This window comes from Hetaerina americana, unplaced genomic scaffold, assembly GCF_022747635.1.
Source record: "Hetaerina americana unplaced genomic scaffold, ioHetAmer1.1.p SCAF_87, whole genome shotgun sequence".
In the NCBI taxonomy this organism is placed as follows: domain Eukaryota; kingdom Metazoa; phylum Arthropoda; class Insecta; order Odonata; family Calopterygidae; genus Hetaerina; species Hetaerina americana.
In genome coordinates, this window is record NW_027287505.1 from 382,296 (window position 1) to 403,015 (window position 20,720).

The following is a 20,720-nucleotide window of genomic DNA, read 5'->3' on the forward strand; positions in this document are numbered from 1 at the left end:
ACAGAATTTAAAGTTTTGAAAAGACTTGAAGATGCCATTGAATATTTTTTGCCTTGTAAAATATCTGTATAGGTCTCTTTTTCATAATATTTTCGAATTATTGTTATCATTATTAACAAACTAAATAATAGTAATGTACATAGTTATTGAAATAAAATCAGAGCAAACATACCATATTTGGTTCAAACCGAATTTGACCAATGGTAGAATGGGTTCAGTTGAAGGTCGAGGTTAGGTTAGGTTTCATGAATATTAAATAGACCAGTAATCATCTCATAAAAACATTTTTATTACACCCTAGCTCATAATTCACATTTAGGTAATGTTTCATGATCCTAGTTGTTTAAAGGACAAACCATACTTAAAAATGTATAAAGTTTCCTCATATGCCATAATCCATTCTCCATCATAATTGGTTTGTATTTTAGGCTAAAAGAAAACATATGATTTTATAAATTTGTGATATATCAAAATTGTAACTGATGTTGCATGCTTTAAAATTAATTGCATATAAATGACTTAGCAATCAATCATACTTGCAATTGCCAAGGTTGACATTCATACATATCTTTAAAATAATTTTCCATCTATGCAACTACAAATTTTATTTTCATAAAACTACTTACACTACACAAACAGTCTCATAGCATCATCTTTAACATGTAATACAAAACTAGTACAAAACTAGCAAACTATTGTTATGTACAAAATTAGACTGAGCATGAGAATCGTGTAATTTGTACCTACCGCATGGTGTTACAGACTAGTTAGAAATTGTTTCCCTTTTTTGGCATCACTAGTAATGAAAATGTTGACCTCCTTAATTTTTTGTTAGGTATTATTCAATCATGCTGCTAAAAATAAATAATGCTATCATCTTAAGTTGACAATGCAGCTTGATTTCATAAGATGCAACTTTTTTATTGCTCAAAACATTTAATGGAAATTTAACAAATTCTAATTCACCTTCACATAACTTGTTTTATAATGCAACTGGAAAGAGAACAATAATTTTTTTCAATAGCATCATTCTTTATTCCAATTCAAATATATCTTAGGAAAATGGATTCTTTCGCCATTTGGAAGTTGAAATCTAGCCCCCTTTGATTATTTAATGCCCTCACAGGGAATACACACTTAAACATGAGGATATTCAACTAATGAAGGAAATTACTGAATTTTTGGTAAAGTTAATAACATTTGGAATGCAGAGTAGTATATAAAATGGTAGGTATGATTGCTATTGGAATGTTTGTGTCTGAAATTATCAGTGTTAAATCATGTGGAAAGTTTTACTCACTGATAGATTAAAAATAGCATAATTACAAGTCCCAATGTCTTTGTGGTCACAAATAAAATACAATCCATCATACATTCCTTATTCTTCCTTTTGTCCTTCTATCTGATTCTGATTTAATTGTCTTTCAACAGTTGATTATTGTCTTCTAAAACTTCTACCCTACAACTTTTATTACTTCTGCCTTTCACATATTCAATGTCTACCTCTGCGCCTGATTTCATAAGGGACTTCAGGCTTTAGATTAACATTTTTTTTTAAATAATGTAGAAGAAACCCTAGAGCATGGCACTCAACCAGATATTTGTAACCATTAAACATCATAACTGCATTGTGGATTACAATTTGTCATTTACATTCCACAACAAATTAGGAGAATAACATTGAAGGAAGGTTTTATTTTTCTTGAGAATTATAGGTGGCAGTTTCACAATCAATCATAGAGTGACCCAGAGTTAATTACATATGTACCGTTCACACACTGACAAAAACTTTAATTCCCATAAATGACGAAAAGCCACCAATTAGTTTAGCATCAACATTACCATTTGCTGGCATGAATCTATTTACATTTTATTTATGACAGTAGGCCTTATTGGAAACATGTGGCCTCAGCGGCACTAGAAACTATACGGACACCATACACACTGCCATAGTATTATAAGTAGAGTTCCCATCATAGTTTATATTTGATGACAAATAAAATTGTTGATCTTTCAAAGCCATACATTGAGAAATATCTTCCATTGACAGTAGTTTCATTGAAAGAAACAAACAACTGAGAGTGAACAACAACAGCATTGATTAATACTGCATGCTCTTGAGTAATGTGCAAGCTATGCCCTAAAAGAGCAGGCAAAGCTTTTGTTGCATCAATTTCTTAAACTAAGTAGGTAGTGAATAGATACAAATTATAATAAATGTTAAGCACAATAAATTCATAATAGTTAAAAACTCTTACACAAATGACAATCATACATCAACAACACATTGCACATAGTTTTTATTATAAAATTTAATTTTTTCATTTTTAATTAGGACAATTATAATTATGTTTAAGAGAATTATGATGGTTTTTTGAGAAAAAAGTTATAAAGTGATGACAGGAAGTGTCAAAACAAAAAAAGATGTTCCTACAAGTTCACAGAGTTTCCATCATTTCATATATTATAAAATAGAGCCTTAAGACTAATCCATCAACATTTTTTTCCTATGATAACAAATATAACAACAAGACAAAGAGAAATATAGGTACAGAAAGGAGATTATGATTGACATTCACTGTTTTACAAAAATAAAACATTTAAAACCATTATTTTATCGTAAATAAGTTAGGTATGGTTTGTTGATGAGTGAGATAATGGGCATATGAAGATGCAGATGCATGTTAGTTGCATTGGCATGCCTTAATCATAAATTCTGAAAAACCTCTATTATTATTTAGAGGAGGGCTTCCACTTCCTTAAATTTACCAATGATTTCAAATATTATGGTTGTTGAAGGATTGAGCTGCCTAAATCCACACCTTTATATGCATCAGAATACAACCTTAATACAAATTCGATATTATTCATTGAATACTCTTGCTCTATATTATGAAGAAAATTTATCTAGAGTGGTGATTGTTCTTACGCACACATCACTATTCAGCAAACATCTTCCCATCACCATATGCATGAATATTGTTTAATAAATGAGTTTTTCATGATATAAAATCAGTTATATTCATGAAAGGATAGTAAAAGAGAACAAACACTTGAGAAAAATCCATGCCAAAAGCCCATTTCAGCTAATCAAGAAAATGATACTGTGTAAAAATCAAAATAAAACACCTACACTGGGCAGTTGAATCTCCATCAAAGCCATTATGCCTCTGAGCCAACAAAATAAGTGGGAACATGTAACCTCAGTATTATGGAAAAATGTAAATTAGCAAGAATTTATTTATGTATTCTACATTCATTTTCATAGAGTCAAACATTGTTTGCAAGCAGTATTCTTTTTAATGTTTAAAAATGGATTCCTCTCACATTAAAGAAACCTTTTTTTCTGTCAAGAGAGAATTTCTTCTTGCTAGATGAAAGAGCTTCATTTTATTTATTCACAAGAAAAACGATTGAAAATCGCTTACCACCTAATTCATGGCCTTTCACATGTGTTAAACTGGTTTAGGGCTCACAAAATCCATTATATTAGGTAACCTATGCTTTCCCTAGACCACTGTCATATCTATTAACATATAGGAAAAATTATCTGCAATCATTTGATTCATTACAAATTCATCAATTCTCCTTCATATAAAGGTCTTTAACATATGAATAGCTGAATGAAACCTTAAAATAATGATTTTTTAATGAACCAGGCAAGTCCCATACAATTGTTACAGGAGCCACCTAATGACATTTGAAGCAGATATCATGAAAATATTTCATGGGTTTTCATGAAATGAAATTTGAACTACTTTGTCATCCCAAATACATTTAACAGGCTTACATCTATGAATTCTATAAGCACCCTGTTTAATTACCATTACCTGGCAATATTGTGGAATAATATGAAATTCTGAAGCCTAAATGAAACTTGGCCCATAAAAGTAAAGTCGATTGTTTATATTGTTTTCTCAAAGGAAAGTCTCCTACTTCAAAACTTTACCCTAGCAGCTTCCATTCATAGAGACCTAACATTGCCATTGGTCTCCTTTACATCATCTACGCTTTGCCATAAATTCAAATTCAAAAAATATTCTAAAAGCTCTGTTTTTATGTAGGCACATCGAAAAAAAGAAAATGTTATGTGATATGTGAAGACAAATCACAAATTGAGCTATAAATTTTCTTTCTAAGGCAACAGTTTATTTAACATTTCTAATTAAATTGCCCTCATTAATGAATCCCCATGTTAAGTGGTAAGCTCTTGGGGTTATGGCATTACAAAGGAACATTTACACGCTATATGCAGTTAATGGTTAAGTTTAGGGTTTCTTAATTTTTTACTGCATTTTAGGTAATTAAGAAAACACTGGAAAGCACAAAAGGAACTAGATACACTCATAGATTGTATTTAATAAAAACATTCATGCAATTTTGTGATATTTGATTCAAAATGGGCACAAGGATGGTCCAGAACTTGTCATTTAAAAATGTTTTGAGTCATGATTTTTTTCTTCTTTCAAATAGCTTATTTAAGCCACCAGAATAACCTGAGTTGATTTTCTTTATAACAGGACAATATCCCTTTAACATGATGCCAAGATATAGGTACACACACAACATTGGGTTATGTGAGCATCATTCTTTCTTAAATTACAATCTATGTAAAACTTACTGAATAATTTTTATTTATGAACTACAACTAATTTTTGAGCAAATTATGGAGTTTAAGACAATTTGGAGAATAAGTTTGAAATTAACAGTGAATCTCTTTTGGTTTCTAATGAATTAAGGCTATGAGTAAGTCCACATACAAGTCAAATTTTCAAAAAAGTATTTAAATAATTATCAATTGATGCTATTTTTATTTTCATCTTGCTCAATTTGAATATTCATCTTTCTTTTTTAATTGAGCAGTTTAAAGTGCACAGAGAAGATCGGGCTTTATCTAATAGCTCTTTATTCAAAATCAATGAATTTAGAGCAATGAAAATCCATAATGCAAAACACTTATTCCGTTAAAATAAAATAAACTTGGGCTAATGCTTGAATTAACAATACTTTAAATGAGCCATCATGCCAATTCTTATTTTGATGGAAGTGAATTTTTTGTCACCATTTAAAAAAATACTATATGCCTATGTGGGTGTCCTTTCTGCTGTTGTAACTTCTTCCTGTTACAGAAAAATGGCTCTTTACATGCCTCTTTAATTTAAAGACACAAATTAATTTGCATTATGTTTCAAATAGCTCAATACATACTCTTTGGTCTGAAATTTAGGTCCCTTAATGAGGCACTCTTTGTGAAGTTTGAACCTTGGGTTTGAATTTTCAATGTCTTATTTTATTATATTTATTTCCAAATTTTCTTCTAATGTAGATCTTGGGGACTTTTGAGTTATTCAAAATTTAAAAGATTCAAGCGCAAAAAGAGGGTTGGTGAAGGCCGGTTCAACAGAATGGTATGCTCGTATTAGCTAAATCATTATCTCTCATGCAATAAAAATTTAAAGAAAAAATATAATGTTTCAAAAGGGATGAATCTTTTTCCTGTGCTCATTACCCTTATTTTGGTTTCAACAAAGAGCCATCCAAATGTTTCAACAAATGCTTAATGGAGAAAACAATTTGAGGACTTGTTTTGTCATGTCTTGTTTTGCCTTATCATTCAATCATTACAGTCATTGAACCATAATTAGGACAGGGTAGAGTGTACCTCATACTAATCACATTACAGCCTCTGCAATTCATATATTCAGGGTAGGGGAACTAGTTCTATTCCCTGTTCAACCAGAGGTTTACCACAAGCTTTGGGTGTCCAGAAAATTACACAGCTTTGGCTTTCCTCAGGAGGCACAGCTTTACCATGCAGATTTGAACCTGGAGCTGTTGGGTTAGTAGCTGAATGTTTCCAATAGGCTACTTACTAATTATATATATATATATATATATATATATATATATATATATATATATATATATATATATATATAAAATTGTATGTATTTAAAAGGTATGAAATTACATCATGAAACGGAATTGATGATTTTTGTATTTTAATGGGATACTTTATACTTTTAGGTCAAGCCAAGTAAGGAGTGAATCTAATGCTAACATTCTGAATTTTTTCTGAAGTAAATTACTTTTAATTGATGTCATCAAGAGAAATTGTATGACTTGTGCCTTTTAACCAATTAGATACCTCACAATAAGTTAGGGAATTACTAAAATATGACTAATTCAGTGATTATTGGACACTCCTTTGGAATTGTTTTTTCATGTTTTCAATTTATCCCATGACCAAATTGGCATATAAATAAACACAACCAAAGAAAAAATCACATATACTAGGTTATAGTTTTTCGCATTAAACTAAAGTATATTTCATTTCAAGTAATTAATTTTTAAGATTCTGTAATACCTATTGTAAAAACCTTAAAACATTCAGGGATTATTAATTATATACATGCATGGCAATGCCCAGTATATATATCATGTAACTGTGCGAGAATGGTGAGAAAATAAATTAATACTTTAATACTAAGATGTGAGTATATCCAATCTGAGGTATCCAAGCTGCCTCTTTTTAATAGTGGCCCAAGGTTAGAGAATTCAGATTTATTGTTGAGCTTAATTTTGATAATCTATGAGTGTGAGGTGTGGGTAGGTATTCAATTTAAGGTTCCTAGAGTATTAGCATTTAAAGCACATACAATAAGTTATCAATCACAGAATAAAGTTGTGATGTAGAAAGCTTTTAATGGTTACTAATGATCTTAAGTTAAAATATAATGATAACCAATGATACTTAATATGTTAGCCTTGCAATATATGCTACGTCCTTCACAGGCAATCATTGAATGTAAATGCATTTAAGCAGCTAGATTAAATTTATTATTAGAGCATGTTACATTTAGTTATCCTGATGGCATTAAGCCATATGTAATTGCTATTATTTTATTATGATCATACTTTATTTGCATGATATAGTTTTGATAAATAAAATAAACAATAATAAAATCATATCCATTTAGATATTCAAGATAAAGAGTATAGATTGTTTACTTTTTAAAATGTAGATACATTCATTGTATTCCATTGAAAATATTTACAGTTAATCAAAAATAATTTATAGCATAATAATGATTAAAAAATAAAAGAAATCTAAGTAACTTCCTGCATTAAGTTTTATGACAAGAAGCATAATACATTGTCATGTATGTGTGAGCCTTTAGGTATTATTCTGTATCCTTCAAGGGTTATATCACATGAAAACCAATGAGTTCAACATATACTTGAGATCACCACTTTACAGGCTGTCGTATTTTTTCAAGGATTTCCTGAATTAAGCATCATTCTTCCTTAGAAATCCTGAAGGACCCTCCCTCTGCCTATTCACGTTTGCTTCCTCAAGACCATCATCACCTTAAGTAGTTAATTATGCTCAAAACTAAGGAGCACATGTTCAAAGACATAAAAATCTCCATGTTTTGGACATAGTTTTGGTTTTATTTGCAATGTGTATTGTACCTGGGCAACTGGGTAATTCTCACGCAGCTGTGTTTAGGAATCATTAGGTAGTAAGCCACAAAGTGTTTCACCTTCAGATTTTCAACAAGCTAGGGATAGACCTGCCACTCTTATTTTAATTGAAGAATAGATTTGGATATCCCTGCAATTATATATTTTATAGTACATTCAGTACATAGAAACCAAGAACTGGTTTAACAAAACACTGAAAGACAACTTATAATACTAATAAGGCTTATAATACTAATATTAAAAATACTCTGCTAAGAAAACATAGGTGTATGAAACTGAATTTATTAACACAAGGAAGTTTTATCCAGAGTCAGTTCTTACTGGCTTTAACTATAATTAAAATTAATGAAAACTATTATACTGTTAATCTCACCTACCAGTTATTGCTGACTTCAGCCAAAAATTCCCCTGAGTCATATTTATAGTTGTTTTAATTTTTATTGAATCAATTTTTACAGGGCTGGGTATATCATGTATTATCATCTCTGGCTGGCATAACTTAAAATTATTGCCATTTCAAAACTACCTCTTAAGTTATGATAACCCACCAAAGAAAACTACCAATAAATTGGAGTTTTTTAAATTATTCAATTCCAGCCCCAATTTTCAAATATAAAATAAAGATATCATTAAAATTATACACTTTATGGAGTGTCCCTGATTTTCTCTTATTATAAATATCTTAGAAGATCTAGGAATAGATATGACTATTTTAATTGATATTTGAAGTGCATCAAGGCATGTTAATGATCTTACTCCATTTCATATTGACAGACTTAATTAATTATTATATATATATATAGTATTTAGACATTGTGGCCACAAATAAAACACACTCTGCAAGTTAGAGTGGCATCTTTAAGATGAAGTGTCTCTTTGAATATTTTTATTATTATTAATTTAATTCTATTTCAGTAATCATTTCAAGAAGAAATGAACTTAGGAATGATGGCTGATGGAATTTGAAGGAGTCTATTACAATTCAAAGCATCCATCACCTTAAGAAAATTAGTCGATAAAAATCGACAACCCTTAAAAAATAAAAAAAACAAATCCCAACACACAAGAAATGATAGAGTCAATAAGCATTTGTCCCCCATATCAACTATCCCAATTGACTGTCATTAATTTTTAAGTTTTTTTTATCAAAATTCTATCAACCAATAACACCTTAGTAACAATGATAATAAATACATTTTCATTCTCTTTTAAAACCCTATAATCTTCCAAATTATTGAATTTGGACTAATCTATGAAAGCTTCCTAGGAGATTTACTTTCTCGGAACAGCAACTTTTTTAGAATACTCCAGTCATCATCATGTTTGACTTTGGGATATCAAACGAGGTGCAAAATGGCTGTGATGGGGATGGGGTGGCGCTAGAATGAGCAGTGAACAACACATACGCACACGCAAGCACGCGCGCACACACCCACGCACACACACGCAAACCAGTTCAAGTTCATCACCATTCACCCACAATTCCGCCATGCTTTTTTTTCTTTTCATATCTCTTCAATGCTATGCGACCTTCATCTTTCCCTTCCTTACCTACCTCTCTCTCTCGTTCTCTCTCTTTCCGCTCCTCCGGTAATCAATGCCCAAACTCACAGTGGTCGACAGCGTATCGAACTAAGAAGCACACAGCGGGAGAAAAAAAACAACCAAGACTCGTTTTGAGACTCTTCCTGGGTGAGAGGGGAATCAGTCATCATCCATAAGCTCCCGCTGCCGAGCCTTGTAGCGACAGCACAGGGACATGCAGAAGATTCGCATGCCCAGTCGGAAGTGTGGGCTCATGGACACGTAAATGAGTGACTTCCAGAAGGAGTTGAGGATGCCGAGCCAGACGACACTGAAGTGGAGGAAGGGCACCTGGAAGTGGAACCCCGTGAAGTACTCGTAGAGGCGGATGACGGCGTACGGAGTCCAAGAGAGCCAGAAGGCCACGATGAGCACGAAGGACATCACGTGGCTCGGGTTGGAGAGGTTCTCCGTTAGCGCCGTCGCGTATTCCTTGTCGTGCATAGGGACGCCGTTCTTAATCCTGCGCATCACCATGAAGATGTACGAGTAGGTGTAGACGATGGTGATGAGACTGGGTCCGAGGACGAGGATGGCGATGGTGACCGAGTAGGCCATCATGTTTCCCCAGTCCAGCATGCACACGTAGGCGTCGCGGTCGAAGAGGGGCTTGTTGAAGCCCAGCAGCGGCGGACAGCAGAGCATCACGGCGGAGATCCATGTGAACACCATCCAGCACTGGCATCGCGTCTTCGTCTGAACTGTCTCGTAGCGCAGGGGTTTCCGGATGGCCAGGTATCGGTCCACGCTGATCCACATGAAGGTGTACATGCTGACGGACCAGAGGGTGACCTCTACGTAGCCCGCCAGTCGGCAGACCACGTCACCGTAGACCCACTGCTGGGCGATGGCCGGGTAGACGGATAGGGGCACCACAAGGACGCCGATGAGCAGGTCAGCCACGGCCAGGGACAGCAGGTAGTAGTTGATGGCCTCCTTCTGACCTGCAAACGGGAGGAGGGAAACACGTGACGATGTGTTAACTAGCAAACCAAAAGGTCAAGCTAGACCCGATGTCACAGCCAAAAACAGAACGGTAAACTACCATAATTATCATCACATATAGAATTGAAATAACACTTAAATTATTTATCACATATCCATTTATTTCATGGGCCATATGGTGTACTTTTTTGCCCCAAAATGTGCTTTAAAATAAGCCTGTGTCCCGGGCAAGCCTCTCCGGACACCCTCAACTCCACCTAGTTGGTGGTTATTTGGGCACCAGATATTCTCGGGAAACCATTGGTGGCTCAGGAAAATGAACTGGCCGTATAGGGCTTAGCACTACGTCAACTTTACCTCAAATATCAAAGGACCCAACTGTGGTAGTTTTCGTTAAAGGTTCAAAACACAGAAGTCACGACCCTAAAAAGAATTTAAGTGCGAAAAGCTAGTCTAATTCGTTTTCAATGGCAATTGAACAATTGAAGACCAAAAGTTGAGCAACCAAATGGTCCACACAGTAAATAAATAATACATTGATTATTAGGTAGATATGTGAGCACCGTGTCTCATGTTCAGACAATTTTCGGGATTTTCTTCTTTTAATCCATTCCGACTTTTAATAAATTGACCTACAAAATCCATCTCTTTAACCGAGGCTATCGAAACTTCATTCAACACTTGATAAAAGATTTTCAACTTTTAATGTGACAAACAAATGGCAAAATTATTTGTTTGATAATTATTTCAGACATTAATGGTTCAATTTCAATTCATTATAAAATCTATGTTTCACATTAAAATATGTTTGACTTACATCAGGAAAAATTTTATATTAATATGCATAAATAGGTCGTAATTAGAGTTTACAACTCGAAAACAGACTAAAATTCCATCAATGAGTTTTGTTGGTGTACCTTGCGCATTGCCGCATCAACAAATCCAAAATAATGGTTGTATTGCATAAATATCCTTACTATTGGCATTTGATTACGAGAGAGCGCCATTTAAAATGTGAAACTGTGCGAGAAAACCATATACATGCTTTAACTGTCGAGATATCCGTGTTAGTATTAGATAAAGAAACGTAAATACACATAATACACCGCAAGCCGCCGCGGCGGCGTGGGGTGCTAGGTCACCAACCGTAAAACAGAATAAGACCATATGCAAAACCAAATCATGTCAAAATTAACATTAGTTAGATCATGCACTCGATAAATTTTAATCACACGAAAAAAGTACTTCCATGCAGCAATATTCAACAACATGATACGTATATTCAAATCATGCTGTATATATGTGTTAAAAACATGGGTAGACCTATAAAAAATAATAAATAAAAAACCATTGCCGGCACAAGGAAAGGTACTGGCCCACGAACACTTAAGTGTGAAATTCACAAGCCGTATAGGGCTTCTTTATGCTGGGTGAACTCTAAAATCACCTATTAAACCGACCTTAAGGGTTAATTACTGTGTTTAAACTATATATGATATATAATATAATATATATGCATAATATATAATATTATGTATATTTATAGTGGCTCGCGGTAGTCCAACGGGTAGAGCGTTGGACTGCTGACCGGGGAGTCCCGGGTTCGATTACCGGGCAAGGCACTCTGGGCACCTGCAGCTCCACCCAAGCTTAAAGTGATTTTTCGGGTACCAGGTCTTCCTGGGAAACCATAACCGGCACAGGGAAAGGAACTGGCCCCCCTACCCTGATGTATGAATTTCACACGCCGTATAGGGCTTAGTACCGGGTGAACTCCTACTGACATCACCTACTAAACCGACCTTCGGGTTGATTACTGTGATATATATATATATATATATATATATAAAATATATATATATATATATATATATATATATATATATATATATATATATATATAAAATGTATATATACATTATTATATATATTATTATGTATATATATATATAATGTATATATATTATTATATATATTATATATATATTATTATATATATTATATATTATTATATATATTATATATATATTATTATATATATTATATATATTATATATATAATATATATATATATTATACCGTCCGTTATATATATAATATATATATATATATATATTATTAACGTCCTCGTCTGCCATTCCAAGGGTCGCGGGTTCGATTCCCGCCTGGGTGAGTTTTTCTCCTGGGGCTTGGGTGTTTGTAAATGTTATAATTGTTATCGTTGTTAATAGTTCGATGTAAAGGCCAGAATGCGCTGTTTTCGGACTTATACTGAATAAATAAAAAATAAAATAAATAAATATATTTATACATGAAAATATTTGTAATATTTACGACAAAAAGCACTAAATGCCATAAAAATGAATAGGAAAAAAATAATTTGTCAAAAGATCCTGCATCAGGAATCGAACCGGTGACTTCCGTATTGATTCCAATAATGGCGGCTTAGTACTATATGTTATCTGGAATTAACGTCAAAAGATTTAAAAATGGCGATGACGAAGAGAAGAAAAAAGGGCGGCGCCGCATTTGCTTTCGCATATGGGATCCGGTGCCGGGCCATCAAGGTGAGGCTTCTCACCATCGGCTTATCATCACTTATCGGCTCCTCCGGTCCGTGCGGCACCGTTAAAGTCGCTTAGTCACATTTGCCTTTTATGTCACCATTGTTGACCATCATCCGCCATGTCATCATTGGTTTATTCTCGAGTTCATATTCCGTGAATTTCATTTGTATGGAGATAGATTTTCTATGAAAGGAAAGGCTGAAACTGTATTTTCATTTTTATATATTTTATTTCCTTTTTTATATTAAAAAGGTATAAATATAGCGATATATTTTTTCGTGTATTATTTTTTTAATTTGCGAAACTCATGGAAATTGCAAAATATATATTCAACTCATAACATTTCTTAACCATGTCTTAATGTACGCACTTTTAATTTAAAAATACCATTTCAGTTGAATTTCATATAAATTTCATCATGGTGGATGTTTTTATCATTGTTACGTAGGTGATTGTTGTCCAAAATAAAATTTCGACGAGCAGATTTCAATGCGGCAAGCCTATTACTGATCCTTCCTGTTGGATTTCACATTGGTGGGTGTGTATACCATAAAAACTAAGATGTATTACATGGAATTTATCGTACGAGTTTCATTTTTCACTCCGCCCTCATGTAAAATAGGAATATAGTGAAATATTCAAAATCTAATCCCATTCCTTAACAAAGGAAATTTCATCGTTGAATGAACTTCTTCTTTGTGAGTTGCAATGTATTTTCATATGACTCATAAAAGATTTGTAAAATAGTATCGGCAATAATTTTTCCCTGACGTGTGGATGAAGTGCTGACTTCAGACCATCCTTTAAGTGTGTGCATGATCGCCAATTGTGTACCGGCATTGACAAGACAGAGACAGTGCAAAAAGCGATGCGAAAGATCTGCGCTAAAATAGGCCTACCGAAGTTCTTACGGATGGACAACCAAGATTAGAGTCGAGTGTCTGCTAGCAAAGACCTTCTGCAACGGCATCGCGACGATTCCCCAACCATATCACACGCCCGACTTGGCACCAGCAGTCTTTAATCCATATTCCCTATAAAAGTAAAATCCTTCTTCAAAGGAAACCGCGAGAGACCCTAAGATCCGTCCAAGGAGCTTGCACGCGTACCCTTAAGGATCTTTTGCCACCCAAGAAGCTTTCGAGTTGTAGAAAAGCCGCTCTGGCAAAAGTTTATCGACGCTCTTAAGGAATGTACTTTGATGAATTTTGTGGCATTGTCGCAATATCTGAAATAAATCCATTTTTCCGAAACTTTTCCCGATACCTTTTATGGAAATCATTAAAATACATTAATTATAACAGTGAGTGCCTAACCAAACAAATGTCATTCTGGATGGGATCATGGACTGAACTAGGCAACTATCAGACGAGGGTGCACACTAAATTTTAATTTTTATATTCGACATATGATCAACTTCTGTATTCTGCGAGCTTCCTCGCATCCATTTTACTAAAGAATAATTTTTAAATAAACCGTTATCCACATAAGGAAAAATGTACGTTACATCAATAAGAAATGCATTTCCTTCGAGGTATAATAATATCAGATCACATGAAAAGTAACAAATGATTATTTAGATCAGAAATACCAAAAGATTTAGTTGGAAGAAAATTTTATACTTTTAGGGTTGCATTTGATCGGTTAATTATTAAATTTCATCGTCAGTTTCTTTGACCGCTTTCTCTATACCAATTAAACATCGATTTTGTGAGTTTTTTTAGCACGAGCAGAGCTAGGCAATCGTAAGGAATTTATTCAACGGAATTTATGCAACTCCCATCTTTCACAATTGAGAGATGCTGGCGAATAGGAGCAGACGGCCCCGTATAAGCAGGCAATTTACTGTTCATTACCACCCAACATGCGGTATCTCGAATAAATGCAGGCGTAAACGGCATGGTTCGTAAAAAAAGTGGGGTGAAACAATTAATGGCATTTACCTTGGCGTGTATCTAAAAGAACAAGGGAACAGAATCACACCGCTTCGTCCTTTCAAGAACGTAATATAATCCGGCCCCTTCCCCTTGCTTCCATTTATCTTGGTGGCCTTCGGCAGTCATTTCGTCTTTTTACTATTAAGCGGCCACGACACAAACCAGGGGCGCTCCGCCTCGATGCGGCGATAACACATACTAAACGTGAGAAGGTTATCTGCTTCAACCTTTCGACAGAATATTCGTAGACAACACTCCCTTTCCTGGGCTGAATGTAAATTAGGCTTTGGATATGGCCGATTGTGTATGATAGGTGAGAACGGTTAGGTTGATCCAAGTCTTGTAAAATGTGAATCTACCTGAAGAAATTTTCAATGTATGACGTAGTATCAGCATGGCGGAAGAATCGATTCTTTTTCTCCTTCCCCTTTCCCCACTTTTTCCGTAATATTCCTTTCCAAGAAACAAGACATCTAAAAAATATTTGAGGAACTATTTATTTCCTCTTTTCAATTTCATCTGGAAACAAGAGTTCAATGTGTTACTTACGTGGAAATTTACATGGTTTTCGCAAATTTTTTCAACCAATAAATATATATTTCCTACTTCCACGTGATGCATACGTCCACAAATGGACGATGAGTCAGGTATTAATTATGTCCTATAGCTAGCACTCAAATGGGTAAAATAAACTACACGTTATCTATTAAAGGACAATTTAAATGATAATTATCGTTTGACTAATTCAACTGCGGGAGATGCCGCAACAGTAACTTTTAACGGAGTCATCCGCTAATGTGCATTTCAATGCAACAATTTCAGAATGTAAAAATCATTTTCCTTGACTGGGATTCGAACCAAGATCCCTCAATATCCGGTCGATTGCTTTAGCCACTTAAGCTGCCGAGGCGTCCTCTTAAACTCTGAAATTTTGACCGGATATTGAGGGATCTGGGTTCGAATCCCAGTCAAGGCGAATGATTTTTACACTCTGAAATTGTTGAATTCATAATTATCGTATTAAAAATACCTCAATAGCTCAAATTAAAATTTTCAAATCACCAACGGTAGAAAAACTACATTTAATAATGACTAGGGCAATTTATTACATTAAGAGATTAAACATTTTTTTTAAATTTCCAATCATCGCCTATAATTTCGCTTCATATACCTTAAATTTATAAATTTGCACGCTTCCTACGGTTGTTTTTGATCAGTTAAATGTTTAAGTGATGAAGGAGTTGTAATTTCTATTCTCACAAATGGGAGGATATGAAAGTGATTATAGGCAGATTATGGTAGTTAAGATGAAAAGCATGTGAGCGTACACTTATCTGATAATTTTGGGGGAGTAACAAATTAGGCTGCAGGGCGGTTCGCAACAAAATAACAGCAGTATATCTTCCCTAGACCATAAATGCAAAGAATATATTTTCAGGCTACGTCGTATTTTCTCACCAAAACGATTAAGCACTGAGCCGAGCAAACAAGACGAGAGATTCCAAGAAACTGCGGTAGATGCCGCGATAGTAACTTTAAACAGAGTCATCTATATGAGCACTAGAATGGAACAATTGTAAAGAATTTGAGTGTAAAAATACTCGCCTTGACCAGGATTTGAACCCGGATCCCTCGATGTCCGGCCGTAAAAATATCGGAGTGTAAGAAGATGCCTCGATAGCTTAACTGGGCAAAGCATTCGGCCGGAAATCGAAGGATTCGGGTTCGAATCACGGTGGAGGCGAATCATTTTTACACTCTAAAATAGTTGAATTGTAAGACGAGGGATATTTTTGACGGAATGAAGGGATTTTCAACACTGAATACAATATGAACGCACAAAATAGCCATTTTTGTAAAATCTCAGATCGCAAAATCTGTTTTCTCTAAGGTCATGTTGAGGATTTGTGATTAAACCGAAATAAATTATGTATTCCTAATTCTCGACAGCGGCCAACTTCTCAACTAGAACACCCTTCTGTATCAGCTTGTTGGAATTTTAGTTCCTCGCCAGCGACCAAATACAGACTCAAACATTCAAACCAAATTGGGATCCTTCACAGGGTTAAAGGGACTCAGTTAAGGATACTTGTACTTATGAACAGATATAAACTATCCATGCCTGTGAGCGAGTATATATTCCACGCTAGGAACAACCACTGAGCTGACAACTCACAAGCACTCAGGTAAACAAGCAGTCAAACATCAGAAAATGGCCTCACTCCTGGGAGAATATTACTCAAATTGAGCAACGCCAAGAGAGATATAAAACAAAGAAGGAAAGACGAGGGTGTTAAGGGCAAGAGAAAGTAACATTCACAAAAATAGGGTTATTCTGGTTAAGAGGTTGTGGATGGTCAATGTCGTGGGATTTCTTTTCCCACAAACCATCACAACAAATTTAGTTTCATTTGCGAGACAAATGGTGCTAACTTATTACGGCTATAGAGGTTTTCCTTTGAGTTGTCATTTTACGAGACCCTAGAGCTCAAGTTTCCTAGATTTTACCTATTATAAATCAGAGCTCACCCACTCATTCTAAGCCCTATACGCTGAGAAAAATGTACACATTTCGTATCAGGGAAATGGGTTAGTTCCTGAGCCACCATTTGGTTTTCTGGGACTATCTGATACCTTACACAATCGCACATTTTGGGTGAAGTTGGAGGTGTAAAGGTCTGTTATTCGGGGATCGTAAACAGGGGCTTGACTAGCTCATGTCACGTTATCCATTGGTCCATCACGCTGTCAGAACTCTCGTGGTATGTAACTAATTACTCCATAATTTTTAGACTCCGTACTTTTCACTGCAGAAAAATTGGGATTTTTTTCTATTACAATTGCCATGGCTGACAGTAGTACATAAATTCATTTAGATGAGAACAATATGACGACTCATGATATATAGATGGATTGGTAAACATTGCAGGCTCCGGTTATGGCTACCAACATACATTAAACCTAATCGTAGCATGAATCGTGAGAGATGTTTGCACAAAAGACGTTCAACAACGTAGAACATGGGTTGAGAGTAATTATTATCTGGCGAGAACTTTACGAGCACGAAACAATATCCGGGGATATGATTGTATGCGTCATTTCAGGTTTCTTCTCTCTTCAACAATTCTAAAAACTTAAACTCAGCGCCTTCCCACTCAATCCATGCGTAACAGCAACAATTTAAAAGTCGGGAAAACGGTCCGTGGTTGATTTTGAACGTGATTCGTGATAATATTTGAAATAAAAATTTATCTAAATTTTCATAGATTAATAATAATATGTGCAATATTCTCCTTGCTCAGAATTTATGGAGAAAGTTACCACTCATAAAAAGGAGTAAGGGATTCCAGAAAAATTATTGCATCATTATGGTTTGTCAGTCGAATTCTCTAAATTTGGAAATGAAAATTGACCGTGAGATTTCAAACTGTGAGTAGAACACTCTTACATATTGATTGATTGGGAATTTCACCTGATTAATACGATATGATTTTTTTAAAGCCTAATGTAAATAAAGTTTTATAAATAGCTTCAATATAACCAGCTTATTGAAATTTCGAGATGGTATGGAATGAAGACGTGCGAGTTAGCCTGATGGGTTGCCTTGGTTCGAGGACCACGTATAATACTTACGGACGGTGCTGCTTGAACCGTGCATCTTGAAAACCTGGAACCCAGGGGTGAGGAGCAAAATCTTATCTCGTAAACAGTGTGGACCCAAGGGGAATATTAAAAAAACATGCTTGTTTATCGATAAATAAGAGAGCGTAATGCTATATCGGGGATGACCAAGAAAATTGATTTTATCTTTCCGATTGAATTTTCCCCACTTGCGAAATTGGCCCAATGGCGCTAGCAAACTAAAGTATTTTCCATTAAGGCAGAAAATATTCAATCCTGTTTGCCGGATGGCAATAACATCAGGAAAAAACAGCATGGAAACTTAAAACTCAAAAATTGTATGGATGAGGCACAATGAGTTGATGACACGTCGATGACATACAAGTAGTTGAGATAAAGAAGCGTTGGCAACATTACGATTTATTAAAGTAATAAATCTGATAAATAACACGAGATACAATTGAGATAATGCTCTCCCGAGGCAGACATAAAGCAAAGTTAGTTCTGTGGTTTGAAAAGAGGCTCACGGAAGCGAACCACATAAAAAAATGCGTGGTACAGCCGTGACCAAAAAAAAAGAATTTTACAAGTGTATTAGTTGAGGAGAAGACTACTGTGAAGGGGACCCTTACCAATAACTTGTTAGTGAAATATTATTTTTTTGTAAAATATCTGTACGGGGACTTTTTGAACAGACCTGGTACGCATAAAAAAGACAAACAAATTTGGAAATTCACGATGGGGTAACCAGGTAACACAAAGGAAGAAAGGGAGGGTTAAATGAAAATACAAAAGGGCTCTCACGTTTTCAGTTTAATTGGGAATTAAATGGGGAAGAGTGGCAAGCATTGGCCCATTTTTATACATTCATTGCAGTTGTAAAATAATATGTGTTGCAAATGGAGGTGTGTTTTGAAACTGGATGACCTGCTTGCAAGGAGAATGGTTCCAATGAGCAAAAGTAGGGTTGCTTATACTAATATACAGGTATATTTAAACCATAAACACGGTAATCAACCCGAAGGTCGGTTTGGTAGGTGATGGTAGAGTTCACCCAGTATTAAGCCCTATACGGAGTGTGAAATTCACTCATTAGCAGGGTAATAAGGGGGGACAGTTCCTCTCTCTGGGCCGGTTATGGTTTCCAAGTGCGACCTTGTACCCGAAAAAACACAAAGCTTGGGTGGAGCTGAGGGTACCCAGAGAGGCTTGCCCTGGGCTCGAACCCCGGCCCTCCGCTCCAACGCTCCACCCCTGCTACCGCGACCCCCTACACACAAACTCTCTCTCACACAAAGAGAGACACACACACAAACATATATATATATATATATATATATATATATATATATATATATATATACACACACACACAAAATATATATAACCCAGGTTAGGTAAAGCTCACCCTACACTAAGCCGACGTGTGAAATTCTCATATTACGGTAGGGTCAGTCCCTGTATCATTTCTTACTGAGGAAAAATTGGCCACACAGGAATAGGAAGTGCCACCACCCCTCCTACCGTGATATGTGAATTTTACACGCCGTTGGTCACTCGTGCCATTGTCATGGGTTAAGTTAGAAGTAGAGAAGGATATCACTTCTTATGCTTTTTGTGAACTCAGCAAAACCTCAGAAGCATAAAAACTCTCATAAGAATGTCCCTCTTCCTCCGTCCCCCATGCATAAGTAAAGTCGTATTTTAATAAATTTCGTGTCTCCGCTTTCCTGTGCTCTCCATAGATGCAGAAACTTGTGTTAAGATCAGCAACAAAGGAGAATGACGACTTGTGCGTCCTTGCCTCGGAGGAGGCTGGACGGATTCCTCGGGATTACTATGTGTCGAGGTGTAGTCGTGTTTCAACGTAGACGGATATTTAGCGGTCCTGATGGAATCTCAATTTTTGAGATGGATCAAGACTTTGGAACATCGCTGGACCAAACGCATTGGTGTTCAGGGAGACTACATTGGAAAAAAAAGTTTCTCTAAAGTAAGTCGTTCATTTCTATTCCATTCAGAGATTTCCTCTAGCCCCAAAAAATCTGGTCCTTAATCAATCAGCGCCATAATCGTCCTCAAATTCCCGAAGCACTCTGCTATGGTACCAAAAATGCCGCGGGATCAGAAAGACCATACCTCTTTCTTAAAATTCTTTTCCGATTGCCTGCAGCCTGCTTCTAACCTTAGTATTACCCCTGCCCATTCCCTTTTTCCTAACATCAATCATTTCCTATCCCACTAACAGAGAGACTCCCGGGAAGTTTTTCAATGCCTCTGCAAAATATGCCTCCACCGCCCACCTGGCCCAGATGCTCTCAGCCCAAAATTTATTCGCAATTGCGCTTCAGCCCTTTCCCAACCTGTAGCCATCTTGTTTAATCGCTCTTTTTCCCTAGGAACCTTCCCTCCATAATCGAAATGCGCTAATATCATTCCGATGCATCAAAACAGGTCCCAAGAATGATGTTTCAAACTATCGCCCTATCTCATGGCTTCCAATCTTGTCTTCCGTTTGTGAACGTATCATTCTCAACAGGATTTATTATTTCACCTGCCCGTTTGTATCTTCCCGGCA

General features: G+C 35.5%; 1 protein-coding gene across 1 annotated transcript in view; it reads right to left on the reverse strand.

Moving 5' to 3' along the window:
• Positions 1–268: 268 nt before the first annotated feature.
• Positions 269–20,720, reverse strand: part of DopEcR (G-protein coupled receptor DopEcR) — a 313,681-nt gene continuing 293,229 nt past the window's right edge. Inside the window, exon 4 of the mRNA XM_071597362.1 lies at positions 269–10,016. Within this exon, the coding sequence (XP_071453463.1) occupies positions 9,193–10,016 (824 nt within the window). The 3' untranslated portion in view covers positions 269–9,192. The remainder of the gene's footprint in view (positions 10,017–20,720) is intronic.